The sequence below is a fragment of the Etheostoma cragini genome, chromosome 11, assembly GCF_013103735.1.
Source record: "Etheostoma cragini isolate CJK2018 chromosome 11, CSU_Ecrag_1.0, whole genome shotgun sequence".
Taxonomy (NCBI): domain Eukaryota; kingdom Metazoa; phylum Chordata; class Actinopteri; order Perciformes; family Percidae; genus Etheostoma; species Etheostoma cragini.
Genome location: NC_048417.1, coordinates 14,613,245 through 14,635,691, shown reverse-complemented (window position 1 = coordinate 14,635,691; position 22,447 = coordinate 14,613,245). Strand labels below are relative to the sequence as shown.

Below are 22,447 nucleotides of genomic sequence, written 5' to 3'. Positions count from 1 at the left end.
GGCGTGATTCCAAATATTTGTTCGCTATCATAACAACATGCTGACAGAGCGCTGGATACTTTCCTGGCTTCCTACGAATATAAAACGGACTTCAGCTCAGTCACGTTTCTGGGCTGTTTCCGCTGAGATCACATGAAATAGAAACTTACAGTGGCAGTGCTCGGTAAGCCTGACAAACGTAGGTACGGTTACTTTGTTTAAAGTATGATTAGTTACAGCATTACATGGCACTACACGTCTGGCTTTGTGAAATGAGCCAAAGGTGTAATTTACACCTCAGATTTTAGGGTGTAACGTTCAGGTTGTTGCAAAGTGCATTGACTGCGTATGCTAAGTAACTCATAGAACATGATCATTGAATATGAGTTATAACCTAACCAGTTGTTCTTTCTGTTAAATCTCAGCAAGTTTTAAAATGCACCCCTACTCCTGCGACACCTTTGTGGCTCTGCCCCCCTCCACTAAGAGACAACGCATCATCTTTGGAAAAAACTCCGACAGGCCTTGTGATGAAGTCCAGGAGGTAGTGTATTTCCCTGCCAGAGACTATGACGCAGGGGAGAAGGTTGAGGTAGGTGTCAGAGACAGCTTCTTATTGACCCCCAACCTTCAATTTCCCATTCTCCTTGGTGAAACGTCATTGGATAACCAATAACAGTGGCCTTCTTCCCTTTTGAACAGTGCACATACATAGAGATTGAGCAAGTTGCCCACACTTACGCAGTTGTGTTGAGCAAACCAGCATGGCTGTGGGGCGCAGAAATGGGTGCAAATGAGCACCAAGTGTGTATTGGAAATGAAGCAGTGTGGGGCAGAGAGAGTGCAGATGATGACGAAGCTCTTCTCGGCATGGATCTTGTCAGGTAAAGCACACGTAAAATCCATTTGTACTCGTATATTACCAAGCTTTTGTTACTCACCAAACTACCCTCAAATTAAAGTGCAAAGAGAAGTTTAATGACATAGTATGAACCTGAAACAATTCAGTATATATTGTGTGTTATCATGTAAGAATACATTTGTTAGAAACACTAAAAGACAAAGCAAAACAAAAATAGGTGACTACAATTTTTTTTCCCCCCCAGGATTGGACTTGAGAGAGCCGATACAGCTGAGAAAGCCGTAGATGTTATTACTGAGCTGCTGGAGAAATATGGCCAGGGAGGATCTTGCATGGAGGATGAGTGTAGCTTCACCTACCACAACAGCTTCCTCATTTCAGACAGGAAGGAGGCGTGGCTGCTGGAAACGTCAGGGAAGCACTGGGCAGCAGAGAGAGTGGAAGGTAATCAGAACAATTATTCTACCAATAGGTGCCTATTTAAAGTACAAGGCAATGAAATGTACCTGAGGAAGTCTGAAAACACATTGCAATTGGAGTTTGCCACATTATTCTTTAATTATTATGGATGTATTGGTATCTGTTTATATGTCGGATGAGATTGCAGTAAAAAAATGGCAAAGATATGTTTGAGGTTGTTTAAAACCAGTGTAACCATTAGTTTGTCCACCAGAGAGCGCTGGCAAGTTACATTTTCAACTGTAAATGCCCCACTGTACAATGTTATGGTTACAACTTTTTAATTTAAAATGTTCTGCCATTAACATAATACATGGTACATTTTTAGTCGTTATTTGAAACAATATAACATTCATTTAAATAATTTGCACTTAAGCTTAACATACTCTGCATGACTAAAAGTACAGACGCTGGAATTTTCAACTTGTATTTCATAGTTGAGCATGTAAATCCCCCAAAAAACATGTCAACACTACACTGCTCAGGTTGCGGTATAATAAAGGCAAGTTTTTATATTAGTGTCTAATCATCTCAATTTACACTTCTCTAGGTGGATATCGCAACATCTCAAACCAGTATGGCATAACAACGAAAATAGACAAGGAACATCCAAAAATGAGGGACTATGCACGAAGCCAGGGCTGGTGGGATGGAGAGACCCAGTTCAACTTTGCCACGGTCTACTCCTTTACAACAACAGCCAGAATAGAAGCCTCTGGGAGCCGATACTGTGAGGGGAAGAAGTTGCTAGAGAAGAGCAACGGTTAGTAATACACACTTCACTGTGGAGAATTAACAGACAGGAGGCAAAGTTACACGACTTCTACCACTCTTTACGCATGTGTTTTTATTTGCTAAAGGTCACATCACTGCTGAGACGATGGTGGATATCCTGAGGGATAAAGAAAGCGGCATCAACATGGAGGGCATGTTCATGACAACAGGAAGTATGGTGTCTGTGATACCCACCGATCCTGCTCTGCCAGGCGTTCACTATTTTACAGCAACTCCAGACCCTGAAAGGTACAGCACCTTATCTCACTTCAGCAGCTGATCAAGCATCCTTTTGAATTCATTTTGACAGCAGTTCGTGATGATTGAAGACATTCTTTTGCACAACAGGTCTGTATTCAAACCCTTCGTCTTTGTGAAGAACAATAATGCGCTGAAGGAGACGTCTTCTCCTAGTTATGGTCCAGATGACCCTGTGAAGAAGAAACCTCGCTTCCAGAGCAAGCCTGACCGCAAACATCAGTTGTTTGTCAAACATGAACTTGTGGCTGCCATCACTGAATCCTACAAGGTTTTACTACTGGTTTTAATTTGGAACAGCAATTTACCTAAATTTGTCACTTTACTTTCTGCTGAAAATGTACTTACTATTTATTTTTTTGGTCTTTAGGACAGAGGAAAGAAGATCACAGAGAGTTTGAGGCAGCTGGAGAAAGAAAAGATGACCCAGATGGAGAATATTCTTTCACATGGCATTGAGGAAGCAGATTTGTTGGCGAATCTGTTCTCAAGCTCCGTTCGAGAGGAGATGGCGGTGTACGGAAAAAGCTGAAACCACACTACAGGTCTCCAGGGTGACGGTAGCAGTGTACGCTTCTGCATTTTACCGTTTAGTCAGGTATACGTACAAATGCACTTGTATAGTAAATCGGAACACAACTGAATAGTAGTTAACATCATGGTCAGCCCAGGATTCATGTTGATGTACAATATGGAATAAAATGTTGACTTGTATGTATTTAATCTCATACAGGAAGTAAATTAAGTATGTGAGGCATGATTTGAGGGTTTGGTAATATTTATTTTTTAACAAATCCATAAAATTATATACAATGGTTTTTTTTTTTAAATTAAAGACCATTTTTACACTAGTTGTCTCAACATAAGAGTTCAAAATAAACCTTTGCAAAACAAAAAATATAATATAGTTTTCTATTCCTATACCTGAGAATAACAATCACAGCAGCTTGTACATTCTCAACTTCCAATATGAACACTTTAAAGTAAACACATGAAGTAACACCATCTGAGTTCTGACACTCATTTCATATGGTCATCCTCACTTATTAAAAATGATAACCTTTTCATTTTTAAGGTGGCCGTTTGCTTTTGTCCCTTTTAAAACGTCATAATGAAACAACTTTAACTGAATCATAAGTTAAACTGACTCCAAAAACCTCTAAAAATGGATGCAGATTTAACCACATCTTCCCTTTTGGCAAAGTAGCTTTGGAAATAGATGATAATACACCCTGAAATGTCCAGGTAAATGAAATAATACATTCAGCAGAATGACACATTAAACAACTGAGTCCTATGTGCATATATGACTGCAAAATGATGCTTTTAAATAGCATTAAAATCTTGTTTCACCCTTTAACATTGGTTACACGCGTTATGGTAGTCTTGAGAATGCATATTAAAAGGGGAAAAAAAATCTTGGTTTTCCTTTTTTTTAGTTTTGGACAACCTTTTCAGTTATGTAAATATTTTTCTCACTGCAGATTGAGAAATACCCTCCTCAAAAGCTACAAACTCAGAAATGGCACATACAAAGGAAAGCTCATTGAGGTACTGGCTCTAGTGGCTGTTATTCTGCACCAAAGCTGAATTTGGGGAAAAAGACTTCATATTCAGGGACCATATATTAAAAAGCGTCCAAAAACAGCGTATCATGGGACCTTTAAAATGATTACTGTCTGTTGTAGATAATTCAAATTTGAAGCCTGACTTTTTGATTAAACTGTTGAACTCTAAAGTACTAAGTGGTAGTAGGTATTATTACTGACATTTCAGGTACTCCCACTTTAAGTTTTACCGCAAAATAAATGTTTAATAATATGGCTAAACTGGGATTACTGTAAATGTATGATCATGCGATAGCTCATGTTTCTGTCCTGATTAACTGTTGTACCAATGTTGCAACTCAGAATCTCAGCAATTATCCTTGTGAATGAAGTGTTAAATTTAAAACGGCAAAAGTAAGACATAGGTGGTTTAAAAGGGGCTAATTCCCTTTAAGACCAACCCTACACAATGCATTATGCCCTGGCCTTTTACGTTTAAAAGTTTCAAGTCTGTTGCACTTCTGAACACACTCAACGACACTGTTCAAACATCCAACTGGACAAAAACTACATGAATACTGCGTAGTGCATTACTGTACTGGAAATGTACAGGGCTTAGCAGTGCAATATTTGGCAGCAGAGATTTCTGGGCGAACACATTCACACTGATTAATTTTTCCACAAAAATGCCATTTACTTTTTGGTAAAAAAGAAATTGGACCTTGCATCTTATGTCATGAAGCGGTAATAAAGGCGACTGTCTTGGAAGCTGTGTTCCTGCTTGATGTGCTGAAGCACACCACCCTGCTCTAGCCGTGTCCCGTAGAGTACGGCCTCACCTTGGTCCTGAGCCAAGCCCACCTGCTGGAGCCACTCAACAAGTTCACAGCCAAGAAAACACTCCACCCTTGTCCTCTTCCCACACCTGAAATTCAAAACAAACATTCACCCAAAGGTCAATTGTCTTTTTAAGGGTAGACATAAAAAAGTATTGTGGTATGTGAATGACACATCAGGGAGCATGTTGATTCAAGACATTTTTCAATTACCTCTGACCAGAGCAGCAGTGCGCTCACCTTCTCTTTTTGACGATGTCATGAAAACATTGGTCCTTGTGGTATTTGGTGAACTGGGTGCAGGTCATCCTAATTTCATCAGGTAAATCAGTCTGCTCTTCTTGCTTCTTTCCATACCACAGATTATATAACCTAAACACAGTCACAAAAACTAAATATAAATCCACTGATTGTAGTGTACACATAGTATTTATACACAGTACATACTGTATGTTGTGTGTTTTAAGAACTCGTTAACCTAGTTTTGTTACATAAATGTTATTTACCTCTTCTTAAATGGTAGTATGATCAAATGTTTGTCCAGTCCAAACAGAGCAAAGGAGAGAAACCCCTGTTGACATAAAACATGGCATGACACAGGTGGGATAATAAATGCACACACACAATCTTGGTACTACAGTATTTTGAACACCAACCTGTCCATAGTTGGCCACAGCACAGAAGAACTGCAACTCCAAGTAGAGTCTGCCAGGAATCGGGTTTAAGAGCAACCACAAGCAGCTGGAAAGGTTCTGTCATAAAAGGAATTTAGAGGGATTTTATGTTTAAGAGTTAAAACTAGCCAATCCCGCTGACAGAACCAACTTGTAGAACCAGTTGAGTGAAATAACTCGGTAAGGACAATTCATGAAGTGTATTATACATAAAAGTATATAAACTGCCTTTAAATAGTATGTGCATTCAGTTAAGTCAACACTTTATAAATTTACAGAAACACACATTTAACCACATGCCACAATATTCATTGGCATTTACTAGTCTTATTTAACATATTCCTTATCTGTTAAAACCAATTAATAATATTCCAAACATAAGAATTAATGGGTTTCTTTGGACAGACTTACACCAATACGGAGTGAGTTGGAAATTACATGGCTCAGCCATTTGTGTCTGATTTGGTTTGTGATGCACTAAATATAGTGATGCAAGCAGTAAGACTGACTTCATGTCACTGTAGAAGTGAAAGGTGGTGGTTTACTCACAGCAAGCAAGCCGACAGTCAGAAGCAGGCATAAGAGCACATGACGGGCCACTTGTCTATCTGCAACCTGTTGGAGCTCCTCCACTTGGACAAGCAGGCAGTCTGTGGACTCACAGCTACTCCCACACTGACCTGAATCTTATTATAATTGTAAAAAAAGAAATCTGAATATTCTGTGATCATTATGGTTGTTCTGTGCTAGTGCATATTACATTTTCGTAGAATGAAAATGCATATATTTTGCTCTATCAATACAATACCCGTGAGTGTGAGCGGGGGGGTGTTGTTCCTATTTGTGCTGATGATCATGTCAGGCATGGGCTGGGCTGGCGCACAGACACATAGGAAACACACTGATAAAGTGATAAAAGAGTGATTATTTACCATATTTATACAATATTCTCCCAGTTCACACTGGAGGCAGAAAGTTAATACAATATATGAGTAACATAATAAAGCTGAGAGTAATAATAGTGCATGCAGTTTTACATTTCATTGGCTGATATCAATATATCTTGAATGTCTTGAGTCAACAGAGATGTTTAATGAGACTTCTTATGTGACCAGAGGCAACTTCCCTTTGTGATTTGAGTAATTTTAAGCAGCTCCCACTGTATTCTGTTTACCACTGACTTTACTTTTATTTATTTATTTACAGTACTTGTTGCAATGAAAAGTTTGAATTGTGCTAAACTGTAACAACCTAGTATCCTACAAACCAGTTTGATATAATGAATAGGTGTTTCTCTTCAACACTTGTAGAACTGGTTTGGTTCTTTTGTAATAACGGACCAACGAATCAAACATCTCCCTTTGTGACATCTCCTTTTAAAGTAATAGACTTAAACCATGGAGGTCAAAGTCATGTGACTTTACTACAGTGTCTTTTGTGAGAGATGATGTGTTCAGTGTTGCGTTAACATTAAATAACTAAACTTATCAGTAACTTAAAATGTGATGTTACCTTCAGCTATTTACATTCAAAAGGTTTAGTTTGTACTTCTGTCAGTGTTTACTTTGTGATTTTGTAACTGCAAAGCCCTTTTAAAACTTATGCAATTGAAAATGAGCTGTAGGAACATCAGACAGAAGTTACATTGCATTCTCAGCAGTTGGCTGTAAACAACTTGAAGATAAAAGTTAGTCTTGACTTTGGCCTTTCTTTTTAACTTGGGCTTTGACAACCGCCAAACCATTTTAGATGTTAAAACTTTTACATTAATTAACAAACTGTTGTACTTGGCAACCTGGTAATTATTCTGTGCCATCAAGACGGTTTGAATAGAAGTCTCAGGTATATGGTCGCCATTAGAGAAAATACCTTTGTTGAGATCCCCTGATGGGGTGACTGGCTCAAACAGAGACTGGTTTTCTGGTTCAACCTCAGTCACAAGATCCTCTGCAACGTTTTCCTCTTGAATTTGGTCATTGTGGGCCCAACTTCCTCTATTGAGACACACAAGAGAGCTCCCTCCCAGCAGTATACCGAGGGCAACTACAACTGTGGTGCAGATCATCTGTCAAAGAATGCACACACAGATTTTTAAGTAATTATTTACAGGTTGAAAGACTTTTCTAAAATGTCCGAAAAAAAGGAATGATTTCAACTTATGCTTTTACCTGCGGTTTGCCGTAAAAGAATGCTGAGTCAATTGTGTCAGGCATTTTTTCCCCAGAGATAAGCAACACGGCAGTTACTAAGACTGGAACCCTGTTAATACAGAGAAAACATTAAAAGCAACAACACTGACAGTATCAAAATGTAAAATGAAAACCGGCTAAACAACACCAAATTGCAGATTCAATTTGCAGGTATTAAAAAAGTATGTTTAATCATTTAGATTAAGTAAGGCATCATTACCCCTGTAAAATCACCTTCAGTATCTTTGATTTTAGTTTCCTAAACTGTCCGACATGTGACTGCTACTTTAGGGCATGTGTTCTGGTTGTGGATATGTATATATACAGTGCCTTGCAAAAGTGTTTGGCCCCCATAAACTTTTTCGAACTTTTGCCACATTTCAGGCTTCAAACATAAAGATATAAAACTGTAATTTCTTGTGAAGAATCACCAACAAGTGGGACACAATTATGAAGTGGAACAAAATGTATTGGAGATTTCAAATTTTAACAAAAAAAAGAAAATGAAAAATTGGGCGTGCAAGATTAATCAGCTCTTTTCCTTTCAATGCAGCAAACTCTATCCAGAAGTTCAGTGAGGATCTCTGAATGATCCAATGTTGATCTAAATGACTAATGATGATAAATAGAATTTACCTGTGTGTAATCAAGTCTCCATATAAATCCACCTGCTCTGTGATAGTCGCAGAGGTCCGTTTAAAGCGCAGAGGGCATTATGAAGAACAAAGAACACACCAGGCAGGTCTTAAATACTGTTGCGGAGAAGTTTAAAGCCGGATTTGGATACAAAAAGATCTCCCAAGCTTTAAACATCCCAAGGGGCACTGTGCAAGTGATAATATTGAAATGGAAGGAGTATCATACCACTGCAAATCTACAAAGAAGGTGCTCTGGTCAGATGAAACCAAACTCAAACTTTTTGGCAACAATGCAAAACGTTATGTTTGGCGTAAAAGCAACACAGCTCATCACCCTGAACACACCATCCCCAATGTCAAACATGGTGGTGGCAGCATCATGGTGTGAGCCTGCTTTTCTTCAGCAGGAAGGGAAGATGGTTAAAATTGAGGGGAAGATGGATGGAGCCAATTACAGGACCATTCTGGAAGAAAATCTGATGGAGTCTGCAAAAGACCTGAGACTGGGACGGAGATTTGTCTTCCAACAAGACAATGATTCAAAAAAAAAGCAAACTCTACAATGGAATGGTTCACAAATAAACATATCCAGGTGTTAGAATGGCCAAGTCAAAGTCCAGACCTGAAACCAATCGAGATTCTGTGAAAAAGAACTGAAAACTGCTGTTCACAAACGCTCTCCATCCAACCTCACTGAGCTTGAGCTGTTGTGCAAGGAGGCATGGGCAAAAATGTCAGTCTCTCAATGTGCAAAACTGATAGAGTACCCCAAGCGACTTACAGCTGTAATCGCAGCAAAAAGTGGCGCTACAAAGTATTAACTTAAGGGGGCTGAAAAATTTTGCACGCCCAATTTTTTAGTTTTTTATTGGTTGAAAAAGTTTGAAATATCCAATAAATTTTGTTCCACTTCATGATTGTGTCCCACCTGTTGTTGATTCTTCACAAAAAAATATTTTTATATCTTTAAGTTTGAAGCTTGAAATGTGGCAAAAGGTCGAAAGGGTCAAGGGGGCCAGATACTTTTGCAAGGCACTGTATACGTTTTAGGCAACCAAACAAGATATCTTAGTTTCATTTCTGTGACCAGGTTCCTTTAAAGTGACTCACCCCCAGCCAGCAATGACAAACATGCCTGGTGAAACTTTTACTTCCTCAAAACCTTTCAAGAGCACAAGAGAGAGTGCTATTAAACCTAAAACGACAAAATATAAATTACAGAATTAGCAATCAAACTTCAGATTTCAGAGCTTACCAAGAAAATAATGTAGTGTAATGTGAGGTTAATGTGGGTGTTGTGCATAGACAACTTACCTGGCCAAACATAAGTACTGTAGAGTGAGGTACATAATAATGTGAATGTCAGGACCTGCCCAATGAAGTTGTCTTCTCTCACCACAAACTTCCACAGGATCATCCCAAAACAAGTTAGAAACTAGAGAACACACCATAGCAAATACAGGTATTTACTCATGTGAAGTTACAACTAACGGTACACGTCTTGTCAATTTATTTAATGGATATTAAAATCAATTTAGAGAGTATGTGCAACGGTGATCACCTGTGCCAAGAAAAGGTTGACTGTAAACATGTGAGGTAGCCTCTTGAATTTCTTACTCAAAAACATAACAGTAATTGTCCAGACCTGTCAGAAAAAAATAATATTTTTTTTAGACTTTTGCACAGATGCTAAATACAACTAATAATAAACATTGTCAGCTGGTTATTCCATTTAAAAGCCAAGGAAAGGTGAAATTATAAACAAAGTGTAATATACTGCAGAATACAAACACATGTAAACATGTTTCATCACTACAAGGTTATTCAATGTTTTCAGAAGTTGAGTTTAGGGCTCTTTAAAAGTGAAAAGTGAAAGATACAGTGAAAAGTGGAAATTAATGAGGAAGTTGGTCCATATGTCAGTAAAGCATCTGTTTGGCCACACATCCTCTGAATAAATTAACCTTTTAACAGTAACTTGCCACAGTGGTTTAAACATCCAATAATAAGCCATATTTTTGTATTTTATTTCCATTTTACATCAGATGAACAGAAAATGTGGAATATCAATAGATAATTGTGGCATGTTATAGATGTAACTAACTAAAATCCTTGCAGGCCAAACTGCTTTCAGTTATAAAGAAGACCATGGTCTAACAAATGCTTTATGTAGCATGACTTCACTGACATACTGAGATAAAACAAAATAAAGAAGGCACCAGCTGATAGTTAATTATAAGACATAAGCCAACAACAAGTTTACATACTGTATACACAAGTGTCAACTCACCAGTGCAACTAAGCTCACTATGCTTATGTTAAAGCTGACATTCTGCAGTGAATTCATCAAAAGCTGAGGGTCCATCCAACGCATTGTAAGTAACCAGGCAGAAACATACATTATTGGAGCGGAGAGAAAAGTGCTGATCACCATGCCAGAGGTTACCTGTTAGGAACCAGAATAAAAAGTGGTGAGTTGCAAAGAAATCAAAACAGTTCAGTATCATGAATGGCAGCTAGGAGGTTGGCAGGTAGAGGTAGGCAACTTACAACTTCTAGCTCTGCGTTATAATAGACAGCATAGATGGCCACACTTGGTGCGGTGGGAAACACTCCATAAAGAAAGGCATAATTGGAGAGGCTTGAATGATTCAAAGCGCTGGTGTTGCTACTGTCCAACAGATCCACCATGTCCTTACAAATCAGCGGCATCAGCAACCTGAAAGTCAAATCAAAAGACTGGTGTCATAAACCATTGTTTGAGGGGTTAGTTAACACTACACTGAAAAATGCAGTGCTACTAAAATATTTATATACACTAGTTATTATCTTGCTAAGCACTCCTAAAACCTTTTAACATGTCATCCACTTGGTAAAAGGCTTGTGGTCTAAGAAAGGTTTGAGTCACCCAAACCATCAACACAAAACAACATGTTTGGAGCACTTTACAAAGATCTAACCTGCTGACTCTCCTCCTAGAACACTCCTAGAACATGTCTCAATATAAAGAGGTCATCTGATAACGCTTAACCCTCCCTTTTCCAAAATTAACACCAGCTGCAATAAAGTTGTTTGTTTTTTCCACTTACAGTTTTGCTGTTATGAGTAATATCAGTGTCACGACTGTGGATCTGGTTAATTTCCCTAACTGTCCCACCATGGACAGACCCAAGTAGAACAGAGCTGCTCCCCCGAAAGAGTTGGCCAAGCCATCCACAAATTCAGCCATGAAGGGAGGAATTGTCTGGTGCAGTGCAAAATGGGCAATAATGCCAATGACCACCATGAACACAATAGGGTTCTTCAGGACCTGTAAAACTACAAGTCCCATGATCTGGAGTTTTCTCTGCTGGAGGTTCCCCTGATTCTTCCACTTCTGGATTTCACAGAAGGCAAAGCCAATTGGATTTAGAAGCATCAGGGATACAGGTGCAACCAGGTAGATGTACTGGAGGTACTCTGGGTATGTGCGCTGGTAAAGGGCCTCAACTGTGGATAAAGATTAAGACAAATCACTCCATATTAAAGCCTGCTGGACACATCTGAATTGTTGGAGCATGCAGCACAACAAAGTTAAAAGGTGAAGTCTGCACTTCTGTAGAAAGATAATTATATATTATACATTCAATAATATAAGATATTATTTGAACTCAACATTTAAAACACAAATGTACCCTTACTACATGACTTATCTGTAAAGCAGCAGTCTCTTCCGACTGTCAAAATGAAGCAAAACAATAACTTGAAAATTCCTGGGAAAGGATTGAATCCTGGAACTGAAGTTTCAGTCACTTAAGTGGAAGCTAAACAAACAAAACTACTTCCCAATATCACCACTGTGAAAAAAAATGACTTGAGAACATCTTGATGCTGCTGTTCAATCACGCTTAATTGGGTTTGTTTATTTTATTGATAACAGCATAAGAAGACTATTAGACGCCTAAGCAACCATTAATGAACAGTAATATTGCTTTTTGTTCCTCAAAATTTGACAATTTTGATGGTATGGTCAAGTATATTTTCCCATTTCAACTACAGATGGCTGAGAATAAACATGGTCAGAGATGTGTTTATATTCCTGCAAATTTATTTGAGTACAAAATAATGAATCCCACTTTATTTCTCTCAGTATAGGAATATTCTTTTGCATGGAGGCAATGTTAATGAGGGAGGGCCCTGAAAACAGTAATATACAATTCTGTTAGCTAGGGTAGTCTACAGTGTAACACCTGGATAATTATAATTTTGCTTTGATGGATTGGCAAACATTAGGGCAGCATGATTACTGTTGTTGCAGCAGTGAATGAAAAGCACTGTGGGCTGTAGGCTTAGCTAAATGTATTATACTTACCAATGGGATATCCCAAGGCAAAGTCATTGCTTTGGGTGGCAAATATGGAGAAAAGCCCAGCCTTACTATAGCGGCTCTCAGGACTGGAAACTATCAGCGTGAGTACGCAGACAATGAAAAATACAGACACTTTGGCAATGAGGATGCTCCATAGGAATGGCCAAATTACATTGCCAAAGTCCAACAGTACCATGTTCTTGAATAACAGCGCTGGGAGAGCAAACTTGGACACAAAATTGCCCAATCCTTTCGCCTGGGTGGACGTGATGATGTTTGCCCTCCCCGCGACGTATCCACATAATATTATCCCAAAGCACTCCAAGAGAGCCGGTAAAAGCTTGTCAATAGACATGCTAGATGAGAGAGCAGAGAAGTCCGGGTCTTCTTCCTCATTTGAAAAGTTGAGTTTGGTGGTTCTGTCCGTAACCTCCATCATGTTGTTGATGAGCCTCCGTACATTGTCACCTGTCTTGCAGTCATATTAAAGTCCTGTTCGGCACTGCCAGATCCTAAAAGAAGGAATAAGCTCCAGTCAAAGAAGGAGTTAAAAGTGGTGAACGCAACTGCTGAACGGGCTGGTGCAAAGATAAGATAACCGTTAAAGTTAGCTAACCTAGCTAGTTTACCGAAACAGCACCATGTGACTAACTCCTTTACGATTCTTACACGAGAGTTTGTAAAGCGAATTGTTACCATAAAGCCGACAAGCATTTCAAATGTATCATGTTGTAAGTCATGTAAGTTGCTCACCTCTGACTGCAGTTGTGCCCACCACTTCACCAAATGTCAATCAAATGTCAGTAGGAGTTACCCTTAGTCAGCTAACGTTCGATAACGTTTAGCAGCTAGCCTAACGCTAGTTGGTTGGCGAACCGAGACGGTAGAGTAAAAAAACACTACGTGGAGTTAAAACTATAAAGTCCACTGTTATGACACAGTCCGCATAACTCTGGACTAGCTGACGTAATCTATTTAGTTATATGTCGTGTTACAAAACGCTAGGTATTGATGCTAGTTTAGTTCCCACACAGCAACTTTCGCTATCCCTGATTTGACAACTACGATTTAACCAATCACATTATCCAGAGGGGGGTAGGGGCGGGGCTTAGTCCACCTACATACCCAGCAGTGCCATAAAAGAAGAGGTAGGTTACTTTTTGGACACATACAGTACAGTAATTATACTGAATCAAACAGGACAATCAATTTTCGGTTAATAACTAATTCAAATTGTATTTTATTACAAATAAACATTTAAGAAAACAACATTTTACAAGCCTTCCCCTCATATAAATGGCTTTGAGACAGACTCCTCAGCTTTGCCATGACCAACCAACTAAAAAAAGCTCATAAGCATTGTTTTGTAAAGAGTTGCTTGGTAAGTCTTGAAAATTGTTTATTTTAATTAATATGTATTTAATTCATATTTCATAGCATCATTGTTGTTTTTTTACTTATTTATTTCAGACAAACTTTAATGATTATGCACAAAAATGCTGCATTTATTTGGCTGGTGAAATATGTATGTGTTATAATATTGTTAAATAAAGAAAAACAGTAGACTTCCCTTATGTTTAAGGTGTGGTGCAAATTGTCCTTACAGAATAAAGCAACCCACATGTAAATCTGGCAACAAAAAGTCAGTTGGAAACAGGTCATGGGTCATTGTCACCCCCCTGTACCACCATCCGCCCAAGTTTTTAATCCTTAATAGTTTAATGTTTTATGTATTCATTTAAAGCTGCAGTAATCAATATCTCAATGTTAAAAATGTTTTGTAAGGCTGTGTAATGTACAGAAGTGCATTGCATCCACCAAAGAAAAATTATTTTGAAAAATGTATAAATAGTACCTTATAATAAAGAGATGTTTTCTCGTAATTATGAGTTAATGCAATATAAAGCCATAAGTGGAAAGGTGAAGGTGCTTTAGAAAGGTTGTGTTTCTATTGTCCAACAGATCACTTACAAATCAGAGGGAAGTGTAAAAGTATCATCAGCTAAAATTCCAAAACCCTATATCAGAGTTAATGTGTGATTGTATGGTACCTACGTATTCAAATTTCTACTTTAACATTTTTAACCTTTAAATTAATAAAAATATTTAACAATGTGAAACATAACTAGTCAATTTTTCAAAGTTACAGGTCACAAGGATTATGATATACAGTAAGGACACTCAGCTGGACTGCACTTCAATCACCCTGAAAAATTGACATAACGCCTTTTATTTGTTGTTCCCTATAAACATATCAAGGAAAATAATCCAAAGTTTTCTTTTGAATTAATTCAACATTTCAATTGCACACATATACTCCCCAAAATATTAATAAAATACACTGAAAACATACTGTGCTACTGTACGTATGCAACGTGATCCTACACACAAATGGGGCCGAAACACCAAAGAACTGATAGAGAAAGGTAATATACACTGTGAATGCTGCAAAGCAACATACTGTAGCCTACAGCTTCAAAAATGAAGGTCATGAATTTCACATTGAACAACAAGTGTCATCTGAAAAGTAAAACCTGCAAAATGTAAGGTTCCCACCATTAGAGCATGCTCAGCTCAATTAGACGGCCCGCAAACACACCTAACGTGCCGATGAGACAGACAGCCATGAACACACACAGGAGAATATGATCCAACACCATGGCCACAAACTTCCACTCTTCAGCAGCCTGGAAAGAGAAGATGCACAATGTGTCATACACAAATACTCATTAAAGAACCATATTAGTGACACTTTCTGTGTAACAAAGATTACATTGTTGGATTCCTCATCTGATTTCATGGTTTCTGCAATGTACTTGACTCCTTCAATGGCACTGCGGACATCAGGGTTCTTGGTGATGGGTGACTGGTAGGGAACAGAAGAGGTCTGGTTGCCAGAGATGTCTGAGATGTCAAAATCAGCACCATAGATACTAGATTTAGTCTTATTTTCCTTCCCTGGGCGTTTCATTGTTGAGAAGAACATGATGTTGGGAATGGTTTCAATAAAAACCTGTCATAGAAAGACAAAAGACATGCACCATGTCAAAGATGAAGACAGCAAAAAAAATATGTTCTGTCTTAAACCACTAGATGGCAATATGATAAAGGGAAAAAATGTAAGGCTTGTTCTCCAAAGCTTGGGAACAGGACTGATTCATTTCTAGTAGGTCAGCTCTACAATCAAAACAATACATGTCTTTGTTGTTTCTTCTCTGCTTATGTGCTCACCTTACGAACCCAGTTTGGCATAGTGTGAGTGCTGGGGGAGCGGTGGTGGGTGTTGATGACAATGACAGTGATGATGATGGAGGCAATGACGAAGACCATGGTGAAGAGCATGTACTTCCCAATGAGTGGTACAGCACTGGAGGTAGAGGGAATCAGCTCCACAATGACCAACAGGAACACAGTCAGAGACAGTAAGACAGAGATGCTTAGAGTCATCTTCTCACCTGGGAGACAAAAAATGACATCTTCACTGCTTTTATACCGCCTTTTTATTAATTGGTCAATAAGAATGGTAGGATGAATCTGAAGGGATCGTGAGATTAGCAACATATTGGAAAGCAGAAAAAATTGACAAAACAATCTCATCTCAAGATCCATTTAGTAACACATAATCTTCATCATCATATGGATTTGCATATCTGAGATTATCAAAAGCTTTAAAACAGCTCCTAAAAGGACCTTGATATCAATTTAAGTAACTCAGAAAAAAGATTTTTTTTGCTACACAATATCTTATTCACTTATTTATTAAGACCTTCCTCTATTCTTTGCCTTTTTCTTGTTAATTTCTAAATAATACATATTGAGGACCCAAAGCATTCAAAAAATCAGAACAAATAATTACAAATAAATTGTTCTTCAGGTGAATTGTTCAGAACTGCTGAATATCAAACCATGGATGATGGGTCACCAATCAGCATTGCTGAATTTTGGACCATTACGTCTGGGCCAAAATGTTTCTAATTAAACATAGATTTAGTAAGGACACATTGTGTTTTCAGTAAGAAATATATGATAACTGAAAAACAATCTGTGTTACTTAAACACATCTTTACTTTAAAGGAAACACCAAAATAACCCTGAAAACTGTTGCTGTGAGTTAATAGTTCTAGCCATCCAATTAGGATCCCACCTCTACTTGGCTATATATTCACAATAACACAACCACACACCATGCACTGTTCACCCATACCAGCAAATCACATTTAAAGAGTGAGAGGCATTTTTTGTTGTTGTTTCTATCCAAACTATACTACAAGTCAACAGATTCTGACACCATTTCACAAGTAAAAAGTAAGATGTTTTTGTTGCTCCTTTAGAGCAGTTATTCCAGAGAGAGCATCTTTTGGCACCAGCATCTCCTCCACACTTTCCTGTCTGCAGTCATATCAGAAACTGGGATCAAGTGATGTATTATACATTAAAGCAAAGGCCTGCTTTCAGAGATGACAGCACAGAGGGACCCTGGGTAATGAGGCAGACCTACACACTGGGAACACAGCCAGATGTGCACACAAGCAGTGCAGTTACTGCAGCAGCCGATGTAGCACCTCAGAACTATGAACAAGGATTTGTCTAACACAATGTAAGTTATTATATCATATCTATGTTTTCATATCGTATCATGAAAACAGAGCTAATTACTTTTGACAAAGTAAATCCGACTTTTGATTGACGTTTACTGGCATAAACATTAAACATTTACACAAACAGACATAGAAATAGTCACATTTTTGAAAATAAGCTTATTTGATTTCCTTCTGAGACTTGTGAAAATACCACTCTCTGTGGGTTAAACATGAAACATCAGACAGCGGAGTCTTGTTGTCCCCAAGAATGTGCCAGAATGTGAGCCACATTTTTTGATACACTGATAAACAGTTAGCCTGGTTCAGTTCAAAGACAAAAAAGATTTGCTACGCCTCAGTAACTAGCATATTTGTAACTTCTTTTTTAATCCATACAGAAATGGAAATGTAAAAAAATCATGATACAGTTTTATGAAGGATTTAGATTTTTTTGGACAGATTAAACAAAATAAATATAGTTGTTGTGTTAATTAGTGAGCTTGTTGGGCCGAGCCAGGCTAGCTGTTTCCCCCTGATTGCCCGTCTTTGTGCTAAGCTAAGCTAACTGCGTCCTGGCTGAAGCTTTATATTTCACAGAAAAACATGAAAGTGTTACCTTCTTTTGAAAATCAGAAAAAACATTTATATCATCATGCCTTTTATGTCATAATGTCACTATGCTATTAACTAATACTTAGTGTTATTCAGTGTAAAGGAACAATGTGGAATCAGTGTTAACATACCAGAGTCTGTAGGAAGATAGAAGACAAGGCCAGTCAAGAAGGAGAAGAGCATGCAGGGGATGATGACATTAACGATGAAGTACAGTGGGAGCCGCAGCATGAGGAAGTGGTAGGTGATGTCCAGGTAAGGTGTGTCAGGGCAGCAAGCGTAGTAAACCCAGTGCTTCCAGCCGCGGAAATCCTTCATCACCCACTCTCCACTTTCCATAAAGTTGCTCAGATCAGGGCGGTCACTGTCCTGGTAAGAAGAAGCAATAACCAACAATGATTTGATTCAAATTCTTATATATTTCTATTATTGTGTATAGTACTCTGAATTAGTTTGTCAGAAAGGGTGTTAAACTGTGTTTAGGTTGTATTAGCTACAGCTAAGCATGAAGCCTGAAGACAGCGGGGAACAGCAGGCCTGGCTCGATCATAGGTACAAGCTCACTAATTAACATGTTACATCTCTTTTATTTAATCCGTACTCGTTTTGTTTTTAAGGGACTCAAGGAAGTCAGTGCTCCCAGCCCAGAAATAGTCTGAAACAACCCTTGCATAAAATTGTAATATTTAGGATATTTTTCCCCTTCAGATTCTGTACTGATGAAACAAACAAGATAATATGTGCTAATAAGTGAACTTTAGAAGTCCTGGTAGGTAGATGTTTACATTTGGACAGAGCCAGGCTAGCCTATTCACCCTAATGCTTATGCGAAGCTAAGCTAACTGGATGTTGGCTGTGGCTTTACATTATATAAACAGATATGAGAGTGGTATCAATCTTCTCATCTAAATCTCAAGAAGTAAACAAATAACTGTATTTCTAAAAATGTAGAACTATTCTTTTATAGAAACGGTCTGAATGGAATTACAGGATTGACGACGACCAAGTTTCCATCGTAGGTCCAGGTACCCAGCTTCATACTGCAGTTCTGGAGGTCAAAGGGGAAATGCAGCACAATGATTTCACAGTAGCTCTTGAAGATGGCAGGTGGGTTCCATGTGATCATTCCTGTGTACTCCAGCAGCACTTTGGTCTCGTGAACGATGGCAAAGTCTCCATCAGCACTACGGGCACACAAACGCAGACATTATCAACATGGGAGATAATGGGTTAAATGTAGACGCAGGGGGCCATTAGGGCCTGAAGATGGGTCCATGCTGCTGTCACACCCCAGCCAAACAGTGCTCCGCTTGGCACAAATTGTTGTGGCAGCGGAGCGGGTTGTCAGGGAAAAAAGCAACGTGTCAGATGCAGCACATGGTGGGAGGAGGGGGACCTGCAACACAGAGTCCAGATTTAGCCTAACGAAATCTGAGATTTTGCGTGCTGCATACTGGAGTAAAGAAAAGTGTGATTCAAAACATCCCTGATAGTTGTGTTAATTGTTACTAGAGGTCTGAATGCTCTAGGTCACGTATCGCTAATTGTAATGAACAAAAAAGGGTTCTTAAAATGATAAAAGAGAGACCTGACATGCAGCAAATAAGGCCTGGTAACATACTTGTTGTAGAGAACCAGATCAGGCCGCCAAATGTCTGTGGAGGGAACTCTGATCTTTTTGATGCCACCGTAATCCTCTGGGTTCCACTGCAAGTTCACATCTTTCCATTGCTGAAAAAAACCCAGACAAAGACATCCAGAACAAAATACAGCATTTAGTATGTAATAACATTTTAAATGTTAATAGTATTTTCAAACGTTTGTACACATGATTATATTTCTTGGCAGCATGATTTACTTTTTCAAATTTGGGATGTTTATAGTTCTTGGCATGATGATGTATTTTTTCCCATCCCTTTCGTACTCGTTTTTATTAGTATACATTTTTGAAGCTTTCTGTAATATGATTGTGTGTTCAAAGTCTTTTTTTATGAATTCACAACAACACCAACAAACATGTTTCAAACCTGTTTCAGTCGCACGTTGCTGCTGACGATCTGGTTGACCTCATCCTGTGAATCCAGATAAATGTGTTTAGACAGTTGATGACAATGAACCTTAATACAGATTGGGTGATGTGATATGTGACATGAGACCTCACCACACTGATGAGCTGGATGAGCTGTAGGCCTACAGTAACAACCACCGAGTCCTTGAAGTGATTGACAGGACGGACAACCTTATTGTAGCCAGTGAAGAGGGTTTTGACCAGACGTGTTTCATCAGAGGAGGCCCAGGCAGCACCTAAAATAAAAAACATACCACACAGGCTCATTGATGTTATCAAAGGCATTTCGACGGAGAAATATGTCTTTCTTTACGCTGCCTCTTGAGAGTGTTGAGTAATGATCATGTTGTGCCAAAGTAGAATATCGCTTTAAGAACATCTGATACTTGAGCAAGGCTAGACATGAGATGAGTTAATTTAATAAGAGTTAAAAATAGATAGCAAGCGTCATGCTATAGGTATAAGGTCTTAGTGAGTGCATGTGCATGTACTAGGTTGGTTTTGAAACAGACTGAAAAGGTCCCACTTTTACTTGGTGCGTGTAAAGTGTGCATTGAGCAAAGCACTGCAAATGGACTGCTGGTGATTTTAAAAAAGTCTCTATGTTAATTTTTTAAGGTTTAAGTTTCCAGACTATATAGCAGAGAATACCATGTGGGAATTTCATTCAAGCACATGTTCGGAAATCTGTAGGCCTACAGAGTAAATATATTCATTTGCATACATATGTTTGGGCTCTAAATTTGGTAACACTGCACTCATATGTGCAATGGTATGTGAGGTTGTAAACGGAGATGCTCTCATGCTTTTTCCGCTACATATCTGTCACAAGCCAAAGCAAGATCCCCTTTCATTTTTCAGCTGACCTTGAAACAAGGGTCATTTTACAGCAACATGTTGTTTGAATGGTTAAATGATTCTCCAGACAAACTGTTCCATTCAGTCAACTAAGGAATCGCATGTTTATGCAGGTGACTTCATTTGGTGACAGACCAACAAAATGTTAAAAAGCTAAATGAAATGAGCGCACATGCCCTTGTCAATCAAAGGGCCGCTTTGCACAGAATTCAGATTTGCTTGTTAGTTTTGTTATTTGAATTGGATCAGCTTTCACTGACCACAGAACAGTTTCAATAAACACAGTTAATGCAAACAGGGTTTAGTAATTGTTTTTATGGACTCCAACTTTCTCTAACTTCGTGATTAATTCAAAACTAATTCCCTTTGAGTAGACAGACACTTATTCACATGGGTAACCAACACAATTGTTCTTAAGTTCTTACCTGCCAGAGTGATTAGATAAAAAATGAAAAATACAGAATTCATTCTTGCCAATAAATCCCAAAACCAAGATCCAACTTCAACACACTGACCGTTGACCACTCGAGAATTAAGAAGGGTTTGACCGACCTAAAACATTCTTTCAACACTGCCCAATGACTCACTGTACAAGCTCAGAACTCTGCACTGGCAGCCGTTTTGTTATTGTCTGACAGCGGATGTGAGTGACTGGCCGCCAAATGCTTGTCATTTGAGAGCACCACATTCTTTGTCATCTGTTATAAGATCAACATGCCCAAGTAATCCCCCACTGAAATATCCCATTGTGAACTTGGCCACACACAACCTCGAGGTGAGAAGAGAACATGCTTGCTGCTGCTTTTTTGATAAACTATCCTTTCTGTCTTTAAATCTGCATATACCGGTCCATTTAATAATGTGTAGCCTCTTGAAAACACACATTGGGTAATGATTTCACAGATGTACAGTATATACACATCGGCTTGTTCCAAGGAAAGCTCTCTACTCTATGAGTGATGGTTTCATGTGATGTGTTGGTTGTGATTATTTTAGTTTGGGTCTTGGATCTTGACTAGAAACAAATAAAAAAGCTTTTTTCAATTTTATGTTTGACCTTCTTAACTAAATCTGTTCTTTCTGTTTTTTGTTTCGGTAACCAGGCATGGTTATGCATCTGAGTGCCTACCTTTAAAACCATGAACTAAGTCCCATTACCACATTAGCTCTGTCAGTACTGTTGCCATTGTTAGCACTGTTCAGCTCAGCTCCCTCCATGTTTGCTTGTGACATCAGAGGTGAAAGGCATGTGCAGACATTTCCAACCCAGACTCTGAGTGTTGCATACACCACCTTCAACTGTCTGGCATGCAAAAATTAACAAAACCCCCAAGCATTGCTTTTCTGATAGGTTAACTGAAAAAAATCAGGAATTTCTTCAATTTGTTTGAATTTTCTGAAAATATATGATATGAGACGTACAAGTTTACATGCATGTCTGTGAATTGTTTATGCAGATTTACGAAAGGTTCCCTAGAACATAAATTCTTAACTTTACTTTACTAACCTTAATAGGAGTTTTAGTGAAGTTAAATGATTAGATGCTAGATACGGGATTAGCAAGAAAAGCATAAGGGAAAGTTGTTTTTGTTTTTTGTAATGTTAATTCATTGATGGTTACTCTGACTAACATATCTGCTCACATAAACATTTAATGTGTTTTAAACCATTTCTTAAATGTTAATATATTGCAGTGTTTTCTGTTTAGTTATGTAGACGATGAAGCTTTGTTTTCTTTATTTTGAATAGATTCTCATAGTGCTTC

At 38.4% G+C, this 22,447-nt stretch overlaps 3 protein-coding genes across 8 annotated transcripts; 1 reads left to right on the top strand and 2 right to left on the bottom strand.

Annotated features, from left to right (window-relative positions):
• Window positions 1-40: 40 nt before the first annotated feature.
• scrn3 (secernin 3) lies at window positions 41-2,995 on the top strand. Of its 3 annotated transcripts, none has more exons than XM_034885075.1 (8): window positions 41-163; window positions 405-571; window positions 682-863; window positions 1,086-1,285; window positions 1,851-2,063; window positions 2,161-2,323; window positions 2,423-2,603; window positions 2,703-2,976. In XM_034885075.1, the coding sequence occupies exons 2-8, from the start codon at window positions 416-418 to the stop codon at window positions 2,862-2,864; spliced, it is 1,257 nt and encodes a 418-aa protein (XP_034740966.1). In that variant the 5' UTR covers window positions 41-163; window positions 405-415; the 3' UTR covers window positions 2,865-2,976. The 3 variants fall into 3 exon arrangements, with proteins under 3 accessions (XP_034740966.1, XP_034740967.1, XP_034740965.1); XM_034885076.1 differs by having other exon boundaries at window positions 122-182; window positions 2,708-2,995; XM_034885074.1 differs by having other exon boundaries at window positions 122-182; window positions 2,703-2,995.
• A 455-nt stretch (window positions 2,996-3,450) lies between these two features.
• Window positions 3,451-13,627, bottom strand: gpr155a (G protein-coupled receptor 155a). Of its 3 annotated transcripts, none has more exons than XM_034885031.1 (16): window positions 13,318-13,627; window positions 12,568-13,076; window positions 11,306-11,705; window positions 10,767-10,935; window positions 10,507-10,662; window positions 9,778-9,861; window positions 9,531-9,651; window positions 9,327-9,411; window positions 7,558-7,648; window positions 7,259-7,454; window positions 6,198-6,290; window positions 5,939-6,075; window positions 5,372-5,467; window positions 5,222-5,286; window positions 4,956-5,087; window positions 3,451-4,804 (listed from the first exon to the last, which is right to left on the bottom strand). In XM_034885031.1, the coding sequence occupies exons 2-16, from the start codon at window positions 13,001-13,003 to the stop codon at window positions 4,609-4,611; spliced, it is 2,457 nt and encodes an 818-aa protein (XP_034740922.1). In that variant the 5' UTR covers window positions 13,004-13,076; window positions 13,318-13,627; the 3' UTR covers window positions 3,451-4,608. The 3 variants fall into 3 exon arrangements, with proteins under 3 accessions (XP_034740922.1, XP_034740923.1, XP_034740924.1); XM_034885032.1 differs by having other exon boundaries at window positions 5,939-6,069; XM_034885033.1 differs by having other exon boundaries at window positions 5,939-6,072; window positions 6,207-6,290.
• An 864-nt stretch (window positions 13,628-14,491) lies between these two features.
• On the bottom strand, window positions 14,492-21,346 carry LOC117952625 (acetylcholine receptor subunit alpha-like). 2 transcript variants are annotated; one of them, XM_034885068.1, is made up of 9 exons: window positions 21,108-21,346; window positions 19,918-20,060; window positions 19,784-19,828; window positions 19,378-19,487; window positions 18,745-18,940; window positions 17,888-18,125; window positions 15,796-16,019; window positions 15,338-15,577; window positions 14,995-15,251 (listed from the first exon to the last, which is right to left on the bottom strand). In XM_034885068.1, exons 1-9 carry the CDS (start codon window positions 21,148-21,150, stop codon window positions 15,123-15,125), a joined length of 1,368 nt encoding a protein of 455 aa, XP_034740959.1. In that variant the 5' UTR covers window positions 21,151-21,346; the 3' UTR covers window positions 14,995-15,122. The 2 variants fall into 2 exon arrangements, with proteins under 2 accessions (XP_034740958.1, XP_034740959.1); XM_034885067.1 differs by lacking the exon at window positions 21,108-21,346 and having other exon boundaries at window positions 14,492-15,251; window positions 19,918-20,155.
• Between the last annotated feature and the right edge of the window lie 1,101 nt (window positions 21,347-22,447).